The sequence below is a fragment of the Martes martes genome (assembly GCF_963455335.1).
Source record: "Martes martes genome assembly, chromosome: 4".
NCBI classification, from domain to species: Eukaryota; Metazoa; Chordata; class Mammalia; order Carnivora; family Mustelidae; genus Martes; species Martes martes.
This window is the reverse complement of record NC_137891.1, coordinates 151,756,837-151,776,752: the sequence shown is the minus strand read 5'-3', so window position 1 is coordinate 151,776,752 and position 19,916 is coordinate 151,756,837. Positions and strand designations below refer to the sequence as shown.

At 36.4% G+C, this 19,916-nt stretch overlaps 1 protein-coding gene across 2 annotated transcripts in view; it reads right to left on the bottom strand.

Moving 5' to 3' along the window:
* Positions 1-19,916, bottom strand: part of FAF1 (Fas associated factor 1) — a 464,195-nt gene that overhangs the window by 46,446 nt on the left and 397,833 nt on the right. For both annotated transcript variants that reach the window (XM_080801413.1, XM_080801414.1), the window contains 2 exons: positions 13,195-13,275; positions 12,111-12,188 (listed from right to left, as the gene is read on the bottom strand). In XM_080801413.1, coding sequence (XP_080657539.1) covers positions 12,111-12,188; positions 13,195-13,275 — 159 coding nt within the window. The remainder of the gene's footprint in view (positions 1-12,110; positions 12,189-13,194; positions 13,276-19,916) is intronic.

The window sequence follows — 19,916 nt, the reverse complement described above, 5'->3', positions numbered from 1 at the left end:
TGAGTAGAAATTTATCTAATATTGGTGTTTTGGTCAGCAATGAGTTTCAGATGAATATTTTCAAATATTAAACTATTTTAGTAGCACTGTCATATATTAATAACCCAATTAATAGATGAACCTGTGTTTATCAAAATTAAATTCCAGTTGTACTATGTCTATTACAGCATTCTCTATACTGTACATGGTTATTTAATGTCTGGCTTTCCCACTAGCTTGCAACCTCTGTAAGACTGGAAACATGTCTTCTTATTCCAAGAGTAATGCATAGCACAGAATAGATACTCAATATGTATTTGATAAGAGAAGGAATAAACTAAAATGTTAACTGAAATAACATGCAGAAATGTTCAGTATGGTGATAAGCACACAGCTGGTGCTAAATAAATGTTAAAAGAATCTGACTCTCATGGGCTCTACCTCTAGTAACCAAGAACTAATCATTCCTTTCTTTGAGGTCTGACTTTTTCCTGCATCAACTTTCAGATTAATTTTCTACATACATGTCCTTTAAGGACTAACCAAGAGTTGCTTGTAGGGATAAACAACCTCTGTGGATTAGAGTTGTGTACATTTTCAAAACTACTAAGTGGTATCATTTGACTATTTTTTTCAAAGAGTTATTTATTTATTTTAGAGAGAGAAAGAGAGAGAGGAAGAGCGTGTGAGCGGGAGGGGCAGAGAACAAGGGAGAGAGAATCTCAAGCAGATTCCATGCTCAATGTGGAACTGGGTGCAGGGCTCAATCTCCTGACCCTGAGATCAAGACCTGAGCTGAAACCAAGAGCTGGACGCTTAAAAGACTGTACCAACCGAGCAGGCATCCTTCATTTGACTATTTTTTAACACCATGGTTCTTTAAAAGTATGTCTTTGATGGCCAACAGACGCATGAAAAGATGCTTATCATCACTTACCATCAGGGAAATACAAATCAAAATTACAATGAGATATTACCTTGCATCTGTCAAAATGGCTAAAATCAACAACACAAGAAACAACAGGTATTGGCAAGGATGTGGAAAAAAAGGAACCCTCTTGCACTGCTGGGTGGGAATGTAAACTGATGCAGCCACTCTGGAAAACAGTATGGCGGCTCCTCAGAAAGTTAAAAACAGAACTACTCTACAATCCAGCAATTGCACTACTGGGTATTTATTCAAAGAATACAAAAACACTAACTCAAAGAGATACATGCACACCTATGTTGATTTATTTCGTCTAAATATTTTATTTATTTATTTGACAGAGAGTGAGAGCACAAGTAGGGGAAGCAGCAGAAGGAGAGGGAGAAGCAGGCTTCCCGCTGAGCGTAGCCTGACACAGGACTTGATCCCAGGACCTTGGGATCATGAGTAGAGCCCAACACAGACACTTTTACCAGCTGAGCCACCCAGGCACCCTACCCCTATGTTTATACAGCAGCATTATTTACAATAGCCAAGATATGGAAGCAGTCCATGTATCCATCAGTTGAAGAATGGATAAAGAAGAGGTGGTATATACAATGGAATATTATTCAGCCATAAAAAAGAATGAAATCCTACAACAACATGGATGGAGCTACAGAGTATAATGCTAAGTGAAATAAATCAGTCAGAGAAAGACAAATACAATATGATTTCACACATTTGTGGAGTTTAAGAAACAAAACCAATGAGCAAAGGGGAAAAATGAGAGAGAGAAAGATACAAACCAAGAAACAGGCTTTTAATTATTGAGAACAAACTGATGGTTACCAGAGAGGAGGTGGCTACGGGATGAGTGAAATAGGTGATGGGGATTAAGGAGTGCACTTATCAGGATGAGCACTGGGTGATGTATGGAATTGTTGGATCACTATATTGTACATTTGAAACTAATATAATACTATATGTTAAATGGAATTAAAATAAAAACTTAAAAAATACTATGTCTTTGAGATTAAAAAATATTTTTCCTGATTATAAAAATAATGTATATAATCACTGCAAAAATAAATAAGAAAAGAATTACAATTAATTTCCATATTCAGGGGCGCCTGGGTGGCTCAGATGGTTAATTTAAGTGTGTGCCTTTGGTTCAGGTCATGATCCCAAGGTCCTGGATTGAGCTCTGCATCGGGCTCCCCACTCAGTGGGGAGTCTGCTTCTCCCTCTCCCCCTCCACCTTCTCATGCTCTCTCCCTCTCTCAAATGAATAAATAAAATAAAAAAAAAACAAAAAAAAATTAATTTCCATATTCACCATCAAGAGATAGCCACTGCTATCATTTGAGTGTTTACATCTATTAATTTTTTTAACAATTTTTAAGTGTACAATTTAGTGGCCTTAAGTACATTCACAATGTTGTATTACTATCACCACCATTTATTTCTAAAACTTTTTCATCACCACACTCTTCATCAATTTTTGTGCATATTTTAATATAAATATATCTATTTTAAGCTTTTTTAAACAAAACTTGAATCATTATTATATTGTACAATGCTTTTTTTGTCCAAAGTTATGTATTTTGTCATTGTTTCAAAGTTTTTATTGAAATATAACATGGATATGAAAAAGTGCATTGTATAGAGATAGTGTGCAACAGTGTACAACGTGATAAATTTTCAGAAGTGAACATACCTATTTAAGTGGCACCCTGATCAAGCATCTCAGAAGTCCTTTTGTCCCCTTCCTAGAAATTATCTTCCTTAATCACTATCCTGACTTCTAATACTGCAGTTTAAAAAACTTAAATAATTAAATGTGATGTATGGCTAGGAAATAGGCTTTGGCTATGACAGAGGTTCAAATCTTGGCTATTAGGCATGAACTTCAGCTAACCCATATAAAGAAATAGGGCTGATAATACCTTTCTCAAAAAGGTTTTAGTATAAAGTGCAGTAATGTTTATAAAACACTTAGCAAGTGCTGACACATGGCCAGCACTCAGTAAGTCCCTAGCATGGAACCTCATGATGTAATACTGTGCTCAACAGATGACAGTTGTTGTTGGTGTTGTTATCATTATTATAATCCCTCTGCTCCTACTTTAAATCAGAACTTAATGTGATATTTCCTGGTTTCTCCTCCTGTCCTCCCCTTAATCCACCTGTCTGCTTGCTTTCTATTTTGACATTTCCCTGCACAGTATAACAACAGAGGCTACATTATTGTCTGAACTCAACCAATTATACTACAGAAGAATAAACAACAGTAGCTCATTACCACACTCATTGTGCAGACAATATCTGCTTCCTCAATGCACCTACTCTCTAGGGCTTTTCCCCAGAATGGAAACAGACCTCAGATATCCCACACCAGTGGTCCCAATGTGGAAAACAATGAAGAGATATTAGGTAAGTTGGCAACCTTGGGATCTGAATACCCAAGTTTTACTGGCAAAAAAGAACAAACATACATCAGTAGCTCAGTTTCAAATATACTGGCTAAAAACAAAGGCCTCATATAAGTAAACACTGTTATAAAACAATGACATAAAGGACACCTACATTTGAATAGCAGTCACAGTATAAACACCATTGTTAAACTTCAGTTTGGTTTGCTCAACAAATATAATTTTTTATTTGCATTATTTTAGGTTTGTAACAAAGCAAGAAAACCTAGTATACGTTGGAAATAAAGATTGACCTTGGACTTTTTGTTTTACTAAAAAATACAAATACTCAAAACATTCACATCTGAGGGATGAGAAATGGGGAATCCTTTCAAGTGAAATTTGGTAGTAAAGACAGACACCCAGAAAAGACAGTTTCTACACAATTACATTTTTTTAAACAGGAAAAATAATATATATTCACACCAATTTCTTACAATAAAAATCAAGGACTGACTTAAATTATACACACACATATACAAATACATACATACATGGCATGCACATATTATCTTCTAGGCTTCTATGAGTACCCATCAAATAACAGTTTATCACTGGTTGAAGCAGAGTTTGAAATAGGCTAAAGCTAACAGTTATTAATTCCACGAATTCTTACTGAGCACCTCCTATGTGCCAGGCATTGTTCTAAATGATAGGAAAATAACGGAGAACACTGTAGATACTAAAAATTCTGTTTACGTGGAGGCTGTATTTTATTAGGGTGGAAGAAAGGCAATACACATACAGGAAAATGTATAGTTTGTCACAAAGTGATAAGTGCTTTGAAGAGTGCAGGGAGGCTGGTAGAAAGGAGGGAGGGGTACAACTTTAAACTCCGTAAGCCTTGGGGTGGGCGGCTCAGTTGGTTAAGCCTCCAACACTTGGTTTTGGCTCATGTCATGATCTCATGGGTGCTGAGATCAAGCCCCTTGACCGAGGAGCCCAGCATTGAGCTCCACACTGAGTGGGGAGTCTTGTTGAGATTCTCTCCCTGGGCCTTCTCCCAGGAGCACAGTTCCTCCTCCTCCTCCTCTCTCAAATAAATAAATCTTAAAAAAAAAAAAAAAACCCACAAAATCAAACCAGCAACTCTATAAACCTCAATAAGCAAAAAAATGTAGGCCAGTGAGAAAAGGCCTAAAAGAGAGAGGGAGTCACATGGACATTTAGATCAGAGAGAAAGAAGTATTACAGGCAGAAGTCACAATAACTGCCAAGCTCTGGTGTCTGGCTTGACTGAGGAAGAGCAAGACAGCCACTGTGGTTGGAGCAGAAAGATCAGGAAAAGAGGGGGATGGAGCTGGTTAGAGAGCAATCAAAGGAGAGGGGTAAGTAAATCATACATGGCTTTGAGTAGCCCACAGAATGATTCTTTCCCCCATTTTAAAATTGAGGTGTAATATATATAAAATAAAACACATCCCTCTAAATGTACAGTTCTGTGAGTTTTGATAAATGCATATATTTACATAACCATCATCATCAATCAAGATAAAGAACAGTTCTGTCACCTCCCCTCCTTCCCCCTACATACAATTAATTCTCTCATTCACAGATCCCGGCAACTTCTGATCTGTTTTCGGTCCCCAGTTTTGCCTTTTCTAGAATGTTATATAAATCTAGTCATAAATATCATATAAATGGCTTCCTTCATTTAGTGTAATGCATTTGAAATTCATTCATGTTGTCAACTATATCAGTAGTTCATTCTTACTCATTGGTAAGTGGTATTCCATTGTATAGATATACCAGTTTGATTACTCCTTCTCCAGCTAGGCGGATACTTGAGTTGTTTCCAGTTTTTGGTGACTACAAATAAAGCAACTATAAACATTTGTGCACAGATTTTTGTGTGAACCTAAATTTTACTGTTAACTTTCATTTCACCTGTGTAAATACCTAGGAGTCTGACTGCTGGGTTATATAGTATGTGTATGTTTAACTTTAAAACGAAGTGCCAAATTATTTTCCAAAATAGATGTGCTATCATTAATGACTGTCCTCATTAATATATAAGAGTTCTAGTTGTTCTTCAGCTTTGCCAGTAGCTTTTTCTTACAAAAAGCCATCTAATTGGTGTGTACCTATTGTGGTTTTAATTTGCATTTCCCTAATGACTAATAATGTTGAGCATCTTTTCACATGCTTATTTGCCCTTGTGTATATCTTCTTGGATGAAGTGTCTGTGTAAATATTTTGCCCATTAAAAAATTTGGGTTATCTGTTTTATTATTGAATGTTAACAGTTCATTATGTATTCTGGACAGTAGATACATGATTTTCTCAGTCTATGGATTGTCTTTTCAATTTTTTAACAGTGTCTTTTGAACAGTAGAAGTTATTAATTTTGATTTAGGGTAGTTTAGATACTTGTTATTTTATGAATTATGCTTTTGGTGTCAGATCTACAAAATCTTGCCTTAACTCAAGATCATGAAGATTTTCTATGTTTTCTTCTAGGACTTTAATAGTTTTAGGTCTATGACCCATTTTGAGTTAGTTTTTGCATATGATGCAAGAAATGGACTGGGAGATTTTTACTTTAATTGTTTTTTACTTCTACATTTTTTTAATATGAATATTCAATGGTTGCAGCATTACTTGTTGAAAGGATTATCCTTTTTTCATCAAACTGCCTTTGTACCTTTCTTGAAATCAATTGATCATATGAGTGAGTCTATTTCTGGACTATTCTGTCTCATTAAACTATGGGTCTATCCTTTTGCCAGTTCCCACACTGTCTTGGATATATTGTCTTGAACTCTGGTAGTAGTCTTCCAACCTTGTTCTTTTTCAAAATTGTTTTGGCTTTTCCAGTTCTATTGCCTTTTCATATCAATTTTAGAATCACTTTGTCCATTTCATTTTTGAATTTAAATTCCACAGCCAACATATAGCAATATATAGTATATCATTAGTTTTTGATGTAGTATTCAATGATTTATTAGTTGCATATAATACCCAGTGCTCATCACATCACATGCCCTCCTTAATGCTCATCATTTCTTTTTAAAAAATCCTATAGATGTTGATTAGAATCATTGCAAAGATTTTACCTTTTATTTTGATATGAAGTTATTGTGGGTTTTTGAAGTGACATGATGTGCCAATTGTTTTTAAAAACGATTTATTAAAGGACATAGAGGGAAGGCAAAAATGGAGGCATCGAGTCAAGCTGGGAGACTACTAAAGCAATCCAGGTAAGAGTTAATGGTGGCTTCCATGAGGGTGGTAATGGTGGAGTTAGTCAGTAGCATCTGAGTTGTGCATATATTTTGCAGGTAGAACTAATAGGATTTGCCCATTAAATATGGATATGAAAGAGAGAAGTCAAGGTTAATTCCAAGGTTTTTGGTTCAAACAACTAGAAGATTTTCCACTTATTAAGATAGGGAAGACTGCTGGAGGAGCAAGTTTGGGTAGGGAGGGTAAGATCAGTTGCTCAATTTAAGACATGTTAAATTTTGTGCTGTCTATCAGACATTTAAGTGGAGATGAAGAGCTAGCAATTAGATAGTCAAGTCTGGAGTTCAGGGAAGGGGAGGAGCTGGAGATATAAATTCGGGAGCCCAATGTACAGACCTTATTTAAAGTCATGATACTGAAGTGATCATCAAAGGAGCAGAATAGATCCTATATGAGAACTGTTGGTCTGACCCAATTCTACAACCATTCTCTGCTCCTGGCAACCAATCATCTATCTAGAGAGTATGGATTGCTTATAACAAATAGCCTTACTGCTGGATAAAGTAAATCAAGGCAAATAGTCATAACCAAAATTCAGATATATGACTTTTGGACTGCTTCTGGGATATGAAGAACAGTCTGTAGGTTGGTACCGGATACCATGAAACTAGAATTTCTAGTACTGTTTTAATGGTTTATGTAGACAACAAAAGAATATTCCAAATTGAAACTATCTAAGAAATTTTAGATATATGGTCCTTATAGTTATAATAAGGTATATTCATGTATTGGCACCTACCTTATTATGTTGTTGTAGAGATTCAATAAGATAATGTCTGTAAAGTGCTCAGCACAGAGTTTAGCACATATTAATTGTTTAATAGCTAGGAATGGTGATGATGATGATGACAGGGATGATTACCTTTATGGCTCATGTAGTGGTGTTATCTGGTGTGACATGAAGCCACTTATATAATATAAAAACACAAATTATAAAGAGCAGCTTTTCACTTTAATAATCTATTCATGTTCCCACCTTTGTCTTCATCTGGGATAACAGGTAGAAAGTATGCCAGTGGGAGTTCTGATTCTCCTTTTACCAGGCAAATGTTAGGTAAGAATTTTAAAATAGGATTTTTAATCCTGCTGTGATCTGATTTCTTCATCTGTAAGATAGTGATGATACTATCTCAAGTGAGTTTTACAGGATGGCTATGAAGATTAAATCAGAAAACTAAAGGGAAGTACCAAGGCTTCTAATTCCACGCTCTTTTTTCTCTCATTTAATGGTATTTTAAAATTATTTAGCATTTTCTATTTGAGGAGGCACCAACAGAAAACTTTTTCCAGACAGGCAAACATGTAACCTTCTTCTTTTCTTTTTGAGGGAACCAGTAACAAAAGGGAATAGCTTTGTGCCTATTCTCTCTCACCCACGAGTCCCTAAAACTTGGCTGTTTTAACATTATCTAATTATTAGACAGGGTTCTACAATTGGCCATTTGTTATTCCCTGAAGAAACCTTGTACCTGGGACGCCTGGGTGGCTCGGTGGGTCAAAGCCTCTGACTTTGGCTCAGGCCGTGATCTCGGGGTCCTGGGAGCGAGCCCTGCATCGGGCTCTCTGCTTGGCGGGGAGCCTGCTTCCCTTCCTCTCTGTCTGCCTGCCTCTCTGCCTACTTGTGATCTCTGTCAGTCAAATGAATAAATAAAATCTTAAAAAAAAAAAAAAGAAACCTTGTACCTTTCTCTTTTTATTCATATTAACCAGCCCATGCCTACCCTTTCCCATACATTCAACCATCCGTTTACTCATGACTCCATCCAAAATGTTCTTATACTTTATCTTTAACCATAAAAGTCTCATCAGTCTTTTGAAAGCCTCTTCCCTCTGTGAATTTCTCGTTGCCTTCCTCATCAGAGATCATCCTCACCCAAATATTTTCAATACTCTGTGCTATTTTAATGGTTTTTATGACATATAGTGTCTTTTCCTATAGTTATTTTGTATTCATCTACCCTCCTGTATTAGACAGTGACCTCCCTGAGGGCAGGGGCTATGTCGCATACAATATAGTAGCCATAGCACCTGATTTAGTGATTTGCACATTGAAAGAGGTTAACAAATATTTGCAAATACTTACTGATTAAAAGACTTGGGAGTCAAAAATCTTAGCTGAAACCTGTACTTACTAAAAATTTGGTGGCAAAAAAACAATTTCAAGAAAGAATATGTAGTTCATGTATTTCTCTAGTTACTATAAAATCTATCCTTTAACCTGGACTACCAAAAAATATATTATTTGGGTCTTTGCAGAGATGCTTTTACTAAATTGTTCTTTGGCCATAGGACTTTGAATTATATAAAACTATAAGCTGTTATACATGACTTGCTTTTGCTATTACAGCTATTAAATATCCTTGGGGATAGTTTTTACCATATTGCACAATTTCCTCTTGAAGGGGAACCCAACCATGGGAAACATTGCTCGAAGGTCTCAGTGCTTGGAAAATCCCACCTTTTGAGGGACTGGCCTTTATCTGATGTTACAGACAGTGAAACTTATAGACAATTATTTTAGTCCAAGAGAAGCATAGAACAAATTTTGTGGTCCATCTTGAGCAAATGTACAGAATTCTGTACATGCATTTGGTGGGTGTGCTGGACTGTCTGTTGTCAAATGTTAATCTTACTTTTGGTTTTATTTTCCTTTATCTTGATTATTCTATCTTTTCTTTCTTTTTTAATCCACTTGAATTGCAATCTTCATGTAAATTACTTGAAGCTCATTTTGGAAAGAACAAGTAAATAAATAAATTAGTAAGATACAGGAGTTTTTAAGTTCTTTGTTTTTCCTTCAGAATAGTTTTAAAGTCTCTCCTTATCATAGTCAAGGACCAGATCAAAATGTCTTCCTAAATTTACTGATTTCATTACAATAGTTACCACACAGCAAAATGAGATCAACCACTAAGGAATTTCCCTGTAACCAAGGTGATCTGACTACTCAATACTTCATCTTTCCAAAGGATTTTGAAATACTAGAGATAATTAAGATAATAAAACCATTCTTGTTTCTCAATACAATTATATGGGTTAGGATTTCTGGTTAGAAGGAAAGGAAGTATTACCATGAAAAGTCAGGTGACCAGACTTCTAGTCCAGATTATGTGTCCAACCAGTTTGGTGACCATAGGCAAACTGTATAATCTTCCTGAGTCTCAGTTTCTTCAGAGGTTGCATAATACCAGCTTTCCCAAAGAACTGTTTGTTGTACATGAGTGTGCTGAGATATGTTAATTGGTGCTCCATGAAAAAAAGGGTCAAATAAGTTTGGATAAGACTTAATTAAATCAAGATACACAGAAGATAAATAGTTTCTTAATGATGGGATTTATAAGAGTCTTTAATTGTGACTCTCCGGGGGAGTGTGGGTAGAAAGAATATGGAGCACTACCTGAACTTGGTTTTTTTTGGGAGCATATCAGTGGATAAGTGCAATAATGACTAGTTGCAAAATCCAACTTTTTCTCCCCCTCGCTCTGTGCCCCATGCTCTCACGTGTTTATAGCTGGAACATATTATATTGAGGTATGCTAAAGGATGTTTATGGGGTCTTCTATGAGAAGACAGGCTTTATCTGGGAAAGAGAAAAAATTTCGCCCAGGGTAAATAAGGTAAATCATCAGAAGAAAGTATATGTACTATCAAGTTCTAGATCCAGAACACGCAGTTAATTGTGCATACCTGACATTTATTAAGTATATGGTTGAAGATACACTATTGAGAGAGAGCATGTGCATTGTAAAAGAGCAAGAAAGAACGAGAGTCCTAAATTTTTAAACTATTTCTTTAAATAACCTAAAAGCATAGTGACAAAACTGTCTCTTAACTTTTTTGAAACTCTTCAAACATGATTCCTATAGACACACAGAATGATATATGACCTTATACTAGAACAGAGTTAGTAAAACATGTGGTTTGGACTTACAAAGACCTAGGTAAGAATCTCAGCTGTTTTTCCATTTCTATGTGTGACTTCTCAATGACCTTCAGTTTTCTCACCTGTAAAGTCTCTAACCTTGTAGCTTGTTTTAATGGTCAATGACTAAGCGTATGTAAAGAGGCTAGAAAAGTACTTGACACGTAGAAGATGCTCAATAAAATGTTTTCTACCTTCCATTATTGAGGGTCCTCAGTGTACAGGGGCTAGGGTCTGTCAGGAATAGTATCTTGTATTTATGTGATAGACACCCAATAATGTGTCTGAACATGAATAAACTTTGATTTCCAAACCATGAAATATTACACATCTTTTAAGACCTGGCTCAAATGTCACTTCTTCTATATATGATCTGTTTCTCAAAGCTTCACAGATTTTACTTTGCCAATGAACTCTCTAAATATTTTGCTTTTACTTCTATGTTATTTGGCACAGTTGATCTGCTGTTACTTGTAGACATGTCACATCTTCTTTACAAGATGCAATCGCTTCTTGCAGGCAGAAATTGTTTTATTATTTCCTGTTTCTCTTCCAGTGCTTAGCATAGTTCTTGTTCAAAAACATCCTCTGACCAGGAATGATGACTAACAGAGTTTTCCTCAGCTCAAATTAGGGCCCTTCAGACCTTTCCATCGCTTGTTAGATGGCTTTCTCTTTTTTTAAGTAAATCTTGCTATTAATCCCATGTCTAGAAAAAGTTCTAAAAGTCCTTTTTTGTGAAACCATCCTAGGAAGCTATTTGACACTCCTTTTCTTTGTTCGTGCTGCACTTTAGACAAATCTCTATTACAACTTTTACATATAGTTTTGTAATTATATTTTTAAGATTTTTATTTATGTATATGACAGAGATGGGGAGGGAACACAAGCAGGGGGAGTGGGAGAGGGAAAAGCAGGCTGCCTGCTGAGCACAGAGCCTGATGCAGGGCTGGATCCCAGGACCCTGGGATCATGACCTGAGCTGAAGGCTTAACCACTGAGCCACCCAGGCACCCCTGTAATTCTATTTTTACAAGACTATGAACTCTTGGTGGGGACAACACACGTCTGTAGCCCAACCCCCTAAAAGATTTTGGGATGTAGTAAGTATTCAAAAAAAATATTTGTAAGATGAGTGAATGAAAAATTCTCTCTATTGTTATGAACATGACAAGAACTTGGCAGGGGGGAATAAACTATGCTGAATGGATTCCCCATATATAGAGGCCCAGTGCAAGATGTCATGGAAGTAACTCATGTGTTTTTTGGTGGGGAAAATATAGTCTTTGTATTCTTGGGATGAAACAATATCCAGGAAGGATGAGAGCATTGGTCATGCAAGAAAAAGGAAAAGGAATTGAAAAGAACAGAAAACAATGAATCTAGTACAAGGTCAAGCTTTCTAAGAGTTCCACACAACAAGAGCAGGAATGATTCTTTTAAGGAAAGGTTAGGTTTTCCATACTAAAATGAGTCTGGAAAAAGTGGAAAGAAGTCATGAGAAATATTAACAGCCTCAATACCAACCGTAGTGGGAATAAACCTAGCTTATGAATAACGTTACTTGAAATTAATGACCTACCTCACGTTCCTCTTCTTGTTCTTTGCGAATCTGCTCCAAACGAAACTGTTCTGCCATCTCCCTCTCATGAGCTTCCCTCTGTCAATAAAAGAGAAAGGGAGCCAGCACTCAATAACACTGGTTTAGTTATAAAGGAGAAAGGGGGGGAAAAAAAGAGCTCATTCCCAGCACTGTGATACTAAAGTGTTTTTTTCTGGAACAAGAATGGAAAGGGAATGTTGCATACCCACACAAACACCTGGGTACCTCTGGGTAGCATGGCAGTCAAGATCCATCAGAAGATCTTTCACTGGTCTTCCTTTTTGGTCTTTACTGCTACTTTTCCTGTACCCAAATGTCAAGATCTAGTCACATCAGCTTCCATCACACACCCATGCTTTCCGGCTCCTTGCTGTTAGCATATATCACCTCTTGTCTCCTACCCCTTTTCTCTATTTAGTACACATATACAGTCTCTTTCATGAAACCCTCCCTTAACAGATTCCTACTTATTAGCTCTCCAAAAAAGCTGGAACAGACTTTCCACCGAAACTCCTGTTCACTAATCTCCCACAGAACTCAGGGCTTCCCTTACAACTTCTAGAATCCTTGCATAAGTATTATAGCTAACTGTGTTCTTAAGTTAATCTATTCTACACCACATTATGAGTTTTCTTTTGGGGGTAAACTGTGGCTTATTCATTTCCCCCTCCTTGAATGCACAGTAGAGGAGCAGGTACTCAAGAAATATTAAATCAGTAGTTCTCAATGTTCTCAACCCTGATTACACCGTAGAAATCACCTGAAGAGCTTTTAAAACACTGCTAGGTTTTTACCATAGGTGGATTAAAAAACAAGGAAAATAAATATTAGGCCCATTTTTGTTTTCATATTCATGATTCTTAAAAAACTTTGTGTTGTCAAAATGAACCATGCTTTAAGAACCGAGGGTAAAATTATATTCTGTTAACTGAATCTAGCTTTCTCCATTGTAAACCTAACATTCTTAGGGATCAAAGTGATAGAAGGACTGGCTGGCACTTAAATAATAAAAGACTGTTTAGGATTGTGTTCTTTATCTTAGAAGTCCTTTGACCAAACCTACCTTTGCTCTGTCAGCCTCAAGTGAAAGGCGATAGGCCTCATCTTGCTCTCTCTTCACATTTTCTCTGGCTTCACGTTCATCCTTAAAGGAAAAGATTCAAATTTGTTTTATTATATTACTTTTTTAATAGAAGAAAACAATGATAATCCCCTTATCTTACTCTTGTGTGAATTAGAATTAAATAAGGTACTTCTAAAGTATATAGGTTAGAAATAAGCAAACAAACAAGAACAGTATCACAGTAGATAGTGAAATAAGAATGTCTGGAGCCAGCTCTACCACGTGTAAACTGTGTGACCTTGGGCAAGTCATTTAACCTCTCTGGATCTCAGTTTCTTCAACTGTAAAATAGAAATAGTATTTGTTTCATAGGGTTGTTGTGAGAATTAATTAATGCAATAATATATACACAGTCTTGAGAAGCATGTGACAGTTCATTTTCACAATGATTAGTTCCCTTCCTCTTTTATCCTGATTTTTCTGAGATAAGCTTAGAGCGTGTCACCACTGGGGCAAAGGACTGGGAGAGAGTAAAGGACTAGAAAGTAATGGCTGGCATAAGAGTCTGAAAGCAAAATACCCTGGTTGACTACAGTCCACATCCTATCACTAAAGCCTGGTTACTGAACTAAGTAACTGCTAAGTCATCCACATTTCATGAGCAGTTATTCAAGTTGAAGATCTTTAAAGACATTTTTAGCTTCTGAAGTAATTGTGCCATCCACCTACATTTAAATTGTTACTTCATAAGAAATTAAAAGTTCATTCAACTACCAGAATTTCTCATTTGTTAAATTCTGAGGTATAGCCAATACATGTGTACTTAAATTAATAAATACCCACACCTGTTGACATTAAAATATAGGTTTCCTTTTGGGCCATTTTGTGTAATAGCTGAGCGAATCATATAAAGTCACCAATATTTGACTATATTTGACCTCTAAAAATGAAAATTTCATATGGCTTAACCTAATACTTTCTAAGTTTTTGGCTCCCCAATTCAATATATACTTAGGCGCTCTCACTGATAATCCCTATTCAAGACTGGGTTTCTCTCTGAAGTTTCAATCTCTTTTTAGATGCAATGAGTCATCTAATTCCAAAATCTCTGATATAAATAGTAACAATTCATTAATTCCCAATCTTCGAAATAAAAAATTTGGAAGAATTATAAGTTGCTGGCCTAAAGGTAATTACTATACTATCTATGATGAAAGGGTATGCTATATGAATTATATGGTGGAACACAATATCAGGAATAATATTTAACCACCTGAGAGACCACTCAGGCTGCAAAGCATTCAAGGATAATTTACATGTTGTATAATATTACACATGAATAAAAATGGGTTTTAAAAACTTCTACTTGGAGACTTTCATGAAGCCATTAGTATTTATATTTTAGAGAAATAGAAGCATATACCTTTAAATATATTTTCACTAATTCTAGCTGGGTATTTCCCACTTTGGTATATACATTAAGTTTTATTATGACCAGATACAATCAGCATGGTAAAGACATATTTTGTGCATTTCTATTTATATTAGCATTTGCTTAATTCATTACCCTGAATTCTTTCTCCCACTCAATATCCAAGTTTGTACACAGTGGCCACTTAACAGTTCATTTGGCCATGGCTGATCTATTTGATATATAATGTCTTTATTTTTTAAGTCACTGAGGAGAGGTAATGGGGGGGATTAGCAGGTCTGTGTTTAAGTCCAGTCCCTGCCAGTAGCAAACTGCGTGTTCTTGGATAAATAACGTCTCCCTTTTCAGTCATTTATTAAATTAAAGGATTGGATTTCTAAGGATTTCATGCCTCTGTGGACAAGTCTATCTTTCTAAATACAGAAATCCCTAATATAATCAGTATAACCTATGGGAGTAATTTTATCTTTCTGTATTTCAAATGGAGAAATACTTAGGATGTCTAAAATTTTAATTTTACATTACTTTCTTGACCCTATCCCTCCAAATTAGTTTAGGTTTCTTGTGTAATATTCTGTACTTTCCCTTTAAAACATTTATCACAATTGCAATTAATTAATTATCATATAATCATTTACTTAATGTGAGATTCTCCCATGACACTGTAAGCATCATAAAGGCAGGGACCTTGTCTATATTATACACCTCTATATTCCAAGTGTTTCACACATTGCCTAGTTTTGGGGAAGTGTTAAATAAGCATTTGTTGAATAAATAAATTGTCTTTCCAGGCATAAAATATTTATTGTCTGCAATAGAAATTAAGGAGGAAGAAGACAGTTCATCCACAAAGCAGCCCCATCTGAGTCAATGAAATCGACTGGCTGGGCAGAAATGACACGTTATGACACTATGTACACACAACAAAGGGACCTTCTAAAAGCCACCACAGCTGGAAGCCCTTTGAACACAAGTATAGTTGATAATAAAAGCATTCTAAGTAAACAGCTCTGTTTTAAAACAGACTGTTGCAGATATGAAAGGCCATTAAATCCAGGGATCTCTGCCACAAAATGTGGCACCTGTTGTGAGAGACTTCCTGAAGCAGCTAACTTGCTTCCTTCCTTCCCTATCTCTCCCCTTTAATATTAGGCATCACACTAGCACTGAGGATACAGAGACAAGCCACACTTTGCTAAGGGAAGACGTGAATACTCACTTTTGGATCACCTTCATCATTATGTTTTGGAACCTACTAACTTATTGGGAAGAGTTCAGTGTTCAAATTTTGCATTATTTTCCTTTTGTTCCTTAAATAATGTCACTCTCTTTCTACCTGAAATAGTTCCTGCTCCATCATCTCTGTCATTAAAAATCCTACCAGTTTTTCATACAGTTTTAGAAATATAAGAGACTGACATGTACAAAAGAGCTACAATAAAGATGAAGAAACTGAAATCATAGGAGGATAAAGGTTTTATACAAGACTACCCATTAAGTGGCAGAGCTTAGACTTGAATCCAGGTCTCCTGACAGTTTCTTCTCCCCTCCCGGCTGCAATCCAATGTTCTTTCCTCTGCTCACAGCTCTCCCTGATTATTGCAAATAGAAGGGCTAGCTCAGACATGTGGCGCAGGATGAATTTTTCTAAACTTATTATGGTCAGAGCTACTTATGTGTTTGGTAGTTGCTTGTGAACGGCTATCATTTCTTCTTTTCTGTCTTGTCGATTTTATATTTGTTTCTCTAACTGTCCTGTTTACTGTCATCTCCAATCTGGGGACTTACAGAACACTGTTTAGGCATCTCCCCCACATTATTCTATACAATTAAATTTTTAAAAAGAAAATGGGGAGATGGGGAGGAGAAGGGAGTTAGGGGAAATTGGAGGGGGAGACGAACCATGAGAGACTGTGGACTCTGAGGAACTAACTGAGGGTTTTGGAGGGGAGGGGGTTCGGGGGGTGGGTGAGCCTGGTGGTGGGTATTGTGGAGGGCACGTATTGCATGGAGCACTGGGTGTGGTATATAAACAATGAATTCTGTAACAATGAAAAAAATTAAAAAAAATAAATAAAAATTAAAAAAAAAAAAGAAAATTCCAGGTGTTGTGGTTTACATTTCATGTACAAACTTGTCCTCAGAGTCTATAGATGTACCTCTTGGAACTTCTCCTGCGACCTACAAATACAGTTCTTGTGGAGTATCCCCTTGCTTATCTGAGTGGAAAGATCAGACAAAGTGACAAGAAATACATGTATGTTGTGTGGAAGTAGAAGAGCTGGATAATCAGGTTCAGGAATAGATCTGGGGTGCTGCTTGTGCTGTGGCTTGGGCTATTTGGCATCAAAATACTCATCACACCAAAATGTGAAGCTGGATTGCTCAGAACGAAGTGACAGCCTCCATTGGAGCCTTTCATTTACAGCACCCTTGTCACTGCTCTCATACTGCTCTGTACTACACTCACATTTATATATTTGCCTCACTGTTCCCTACCTGAGCTGTAAGTTGAGGGAAAAGAATCCATTTGATATGTCTTTCTATTCCCTATGGTATCGAGGGTACCATCTTACATATGGTAAGCATAAATACATTTTTGTTAGATGAATGAATGGACTTATCAGTGCTCAACAGGTATATACCTGAAGTTGTGGAGCCTCTAAGTAGTCAAACTAGTAATGTTTATCCACACATATTTCTTATCCTGAGTATTATAATGACTTGTTAAGAAGGGCAAAAATTAGGGGTACCTGGGTGGCTCAGTGGGTTAAAGCCTCTGCCTTCGGCTCAGGTCATGATCCCAGGGTCCCGGGATCAAGCCTCACATTGGGCTCTCTGCTCAGCAGGGAGCCTGCTTCGCCTTCTCTCTGTCTCTGCCTGCCTCTCTGCCTACTTGTGATCTCTCTCTCTGTGTCAAATAAATAAATAAAATCTTTAAAAAAAAGTGCAAAAATTAGAATTCAAACCTAGTCTTTGTCACCCCAAAGCCTATGTTTTCTTCCCACTGTGACACAGTAGGTGGCTCACTATAGTTCTTCATCTGAAACAGTAACCATTGAGTCAGATTTTCCTACAACCTATTAAAAATAATGAAAATATTTTGACCTGTCAAATGGTTCCGAAATGAGCAGCTTAACCAGAAACGGAATTTAGATGTCACTTGTTACTCCTTGGTAGTGTTTAAAATTAGTAATCATCAGTTAATACCCAAAAGACTAATGCAGAATGCTGAATTATCAAACTGAAGAAGATGACAGTGGTTAGGTTGGTTTCAGATACTTACCAAATACATACACAAATATGCACATTCATATATACACATATGGTATTTATCTGTTCTTCTTGAATGCCCATGTCAGAATGTACACCTTGCTCTTTGCCCTGATAAGTATCCCTGGTAAGCAGGGAAATGGCCCTGATATATATCCCTGAAGAGGTATGGACCAAGATAACTTGAAATTCTCTAAATATAAATACTTAGAGATAGGTAAAATATAACAAAGGTGTTTAAAAAGTATTACTCAGCATGTGAGAAAGAAAGAAGCAAAGAAAGAGAAATACGTGGGTACCAGAAATAAAGAGGAAACTGAAAAATTAGAGCTGTAAATGAGGAGGTAATATGAATCTGACAAGATAGATTACCCATTTTGGAAACCTAGAGGCCCAATTGAAATCAAAAGACTATTCTAGACTGGAGAAAGGTAGGGATAACTTAACTAGAAAGTTATCTATGGGTAACTTTTGGCAGTATAGTGTTAAATGTAATTGGAGTCTGGGAAAAGGGTGCAGGGGAAGAGGGAGAGAAAGCTTATTTTAAGAAATGATGGTCAAAAGTATTCTGAATTTGATAAAAACTAAAATGCCACAGATCTAAGAATCTAAATGAGCCCCAGGTTAAAAAAAAAAAAACATAAAGAAAGCTACATCCAGGCACATCATAACCAAACTGCATAAAATTAATAATAAAAAGAAAAATCTTAAAACCAGAGAAAAGACATAATATGTATAGGGGAATAAATTAAGAATGAAAGGGACTTCTCAGAAACAGTGCAAGTGATAAGAGTGGAGCAACATCTTTAAAGCACTGAAAGAAAACAATGTATCAACTAAGAATTCTATACTCAGTAAAAATATCTTTGAATTGAAAATGAAATAAAAAGACTTTTTCAGATATACAAAGGGCATGTGTAAAAGTTAAAGAAAGCCCTTCAGGTAGAAAGAAAATAATACCAACCAGATGGAAATCTGGATCTACACAAAAATTTAAATCTCTTTAAGAAACAACTAGATATAATAATGGCATTTTTTAAAGAAACAGAAGAACCCATTCTAAAATTCATATGGAAACTTAAAGGACCCCAAATAGCCAAAACAATCTTGAAAAATAACAAAGTTGAAGGAGTCATATTTCTTGATTACCAAACTTACTATAAAGCTACAGTAATAAAAACATTGTAGTAATTTATCCATTATTAGTCATGCAAAAGAATGAGATATTGCCATCTGCAACAATATGGATGGATCATATGGATGGCATGTTGCTAAGTGAAATACGTTAGATAGAGAGAAGACAAATACCATAGGATTTCACTCATAGGTGGTATCTAAAAAAACAAACAAATAAGCAAGAGACAAAAAAACAGACTTAAGCACTGAGAACAAACTGCTAATAGGGAGGTAGGTTGGTAAGATGGGAGAAATAAAGGGGATTAAGAATATACTTACTATAAATTAAAAATAGAGCATCCCTATGACCCTGCAATTGCACTACTGGGTATTTACCCCAAAGATACAGATGTAGTGAAAAGAAGGGCCATCTGTACCCCAATGTTTATAGCAGCCATGGCCACGGTCACCAAACTGTGGAAAGAACCAAGATGCCCTTCAACGGACGAATGGATAAGGAAGATGTGGTCCATATACACTATGGAGTATTATGCCTCCACCAGAAAGGACGAATACCCAACTTTTGTATCAACATGGATGGGACTGGAGGAGATTATGCTGAGTGAAATAAGTCAAGCAGAGAGAGTCAATTATCACATGGTTTCACTTATTTGTGGAGCATAACAAGTAACATGGAGGACATGGGGAGAAGGAGAGGAGAAGGGAGTTGAGGGAAATTGGAAGGGGAGGTGAACCATGACAGACTATGGACTCTGAAAAACAGTCTGAAGGTTTTGAAGGAGCGGTGGGGTGGGAGGTTGGGGGAGCCAGGTGGTGGGTATTACGGAGGGCACGTATTGCATGGAGCACTGGGTGTGGTGCATAAACAATGAATTCTGTT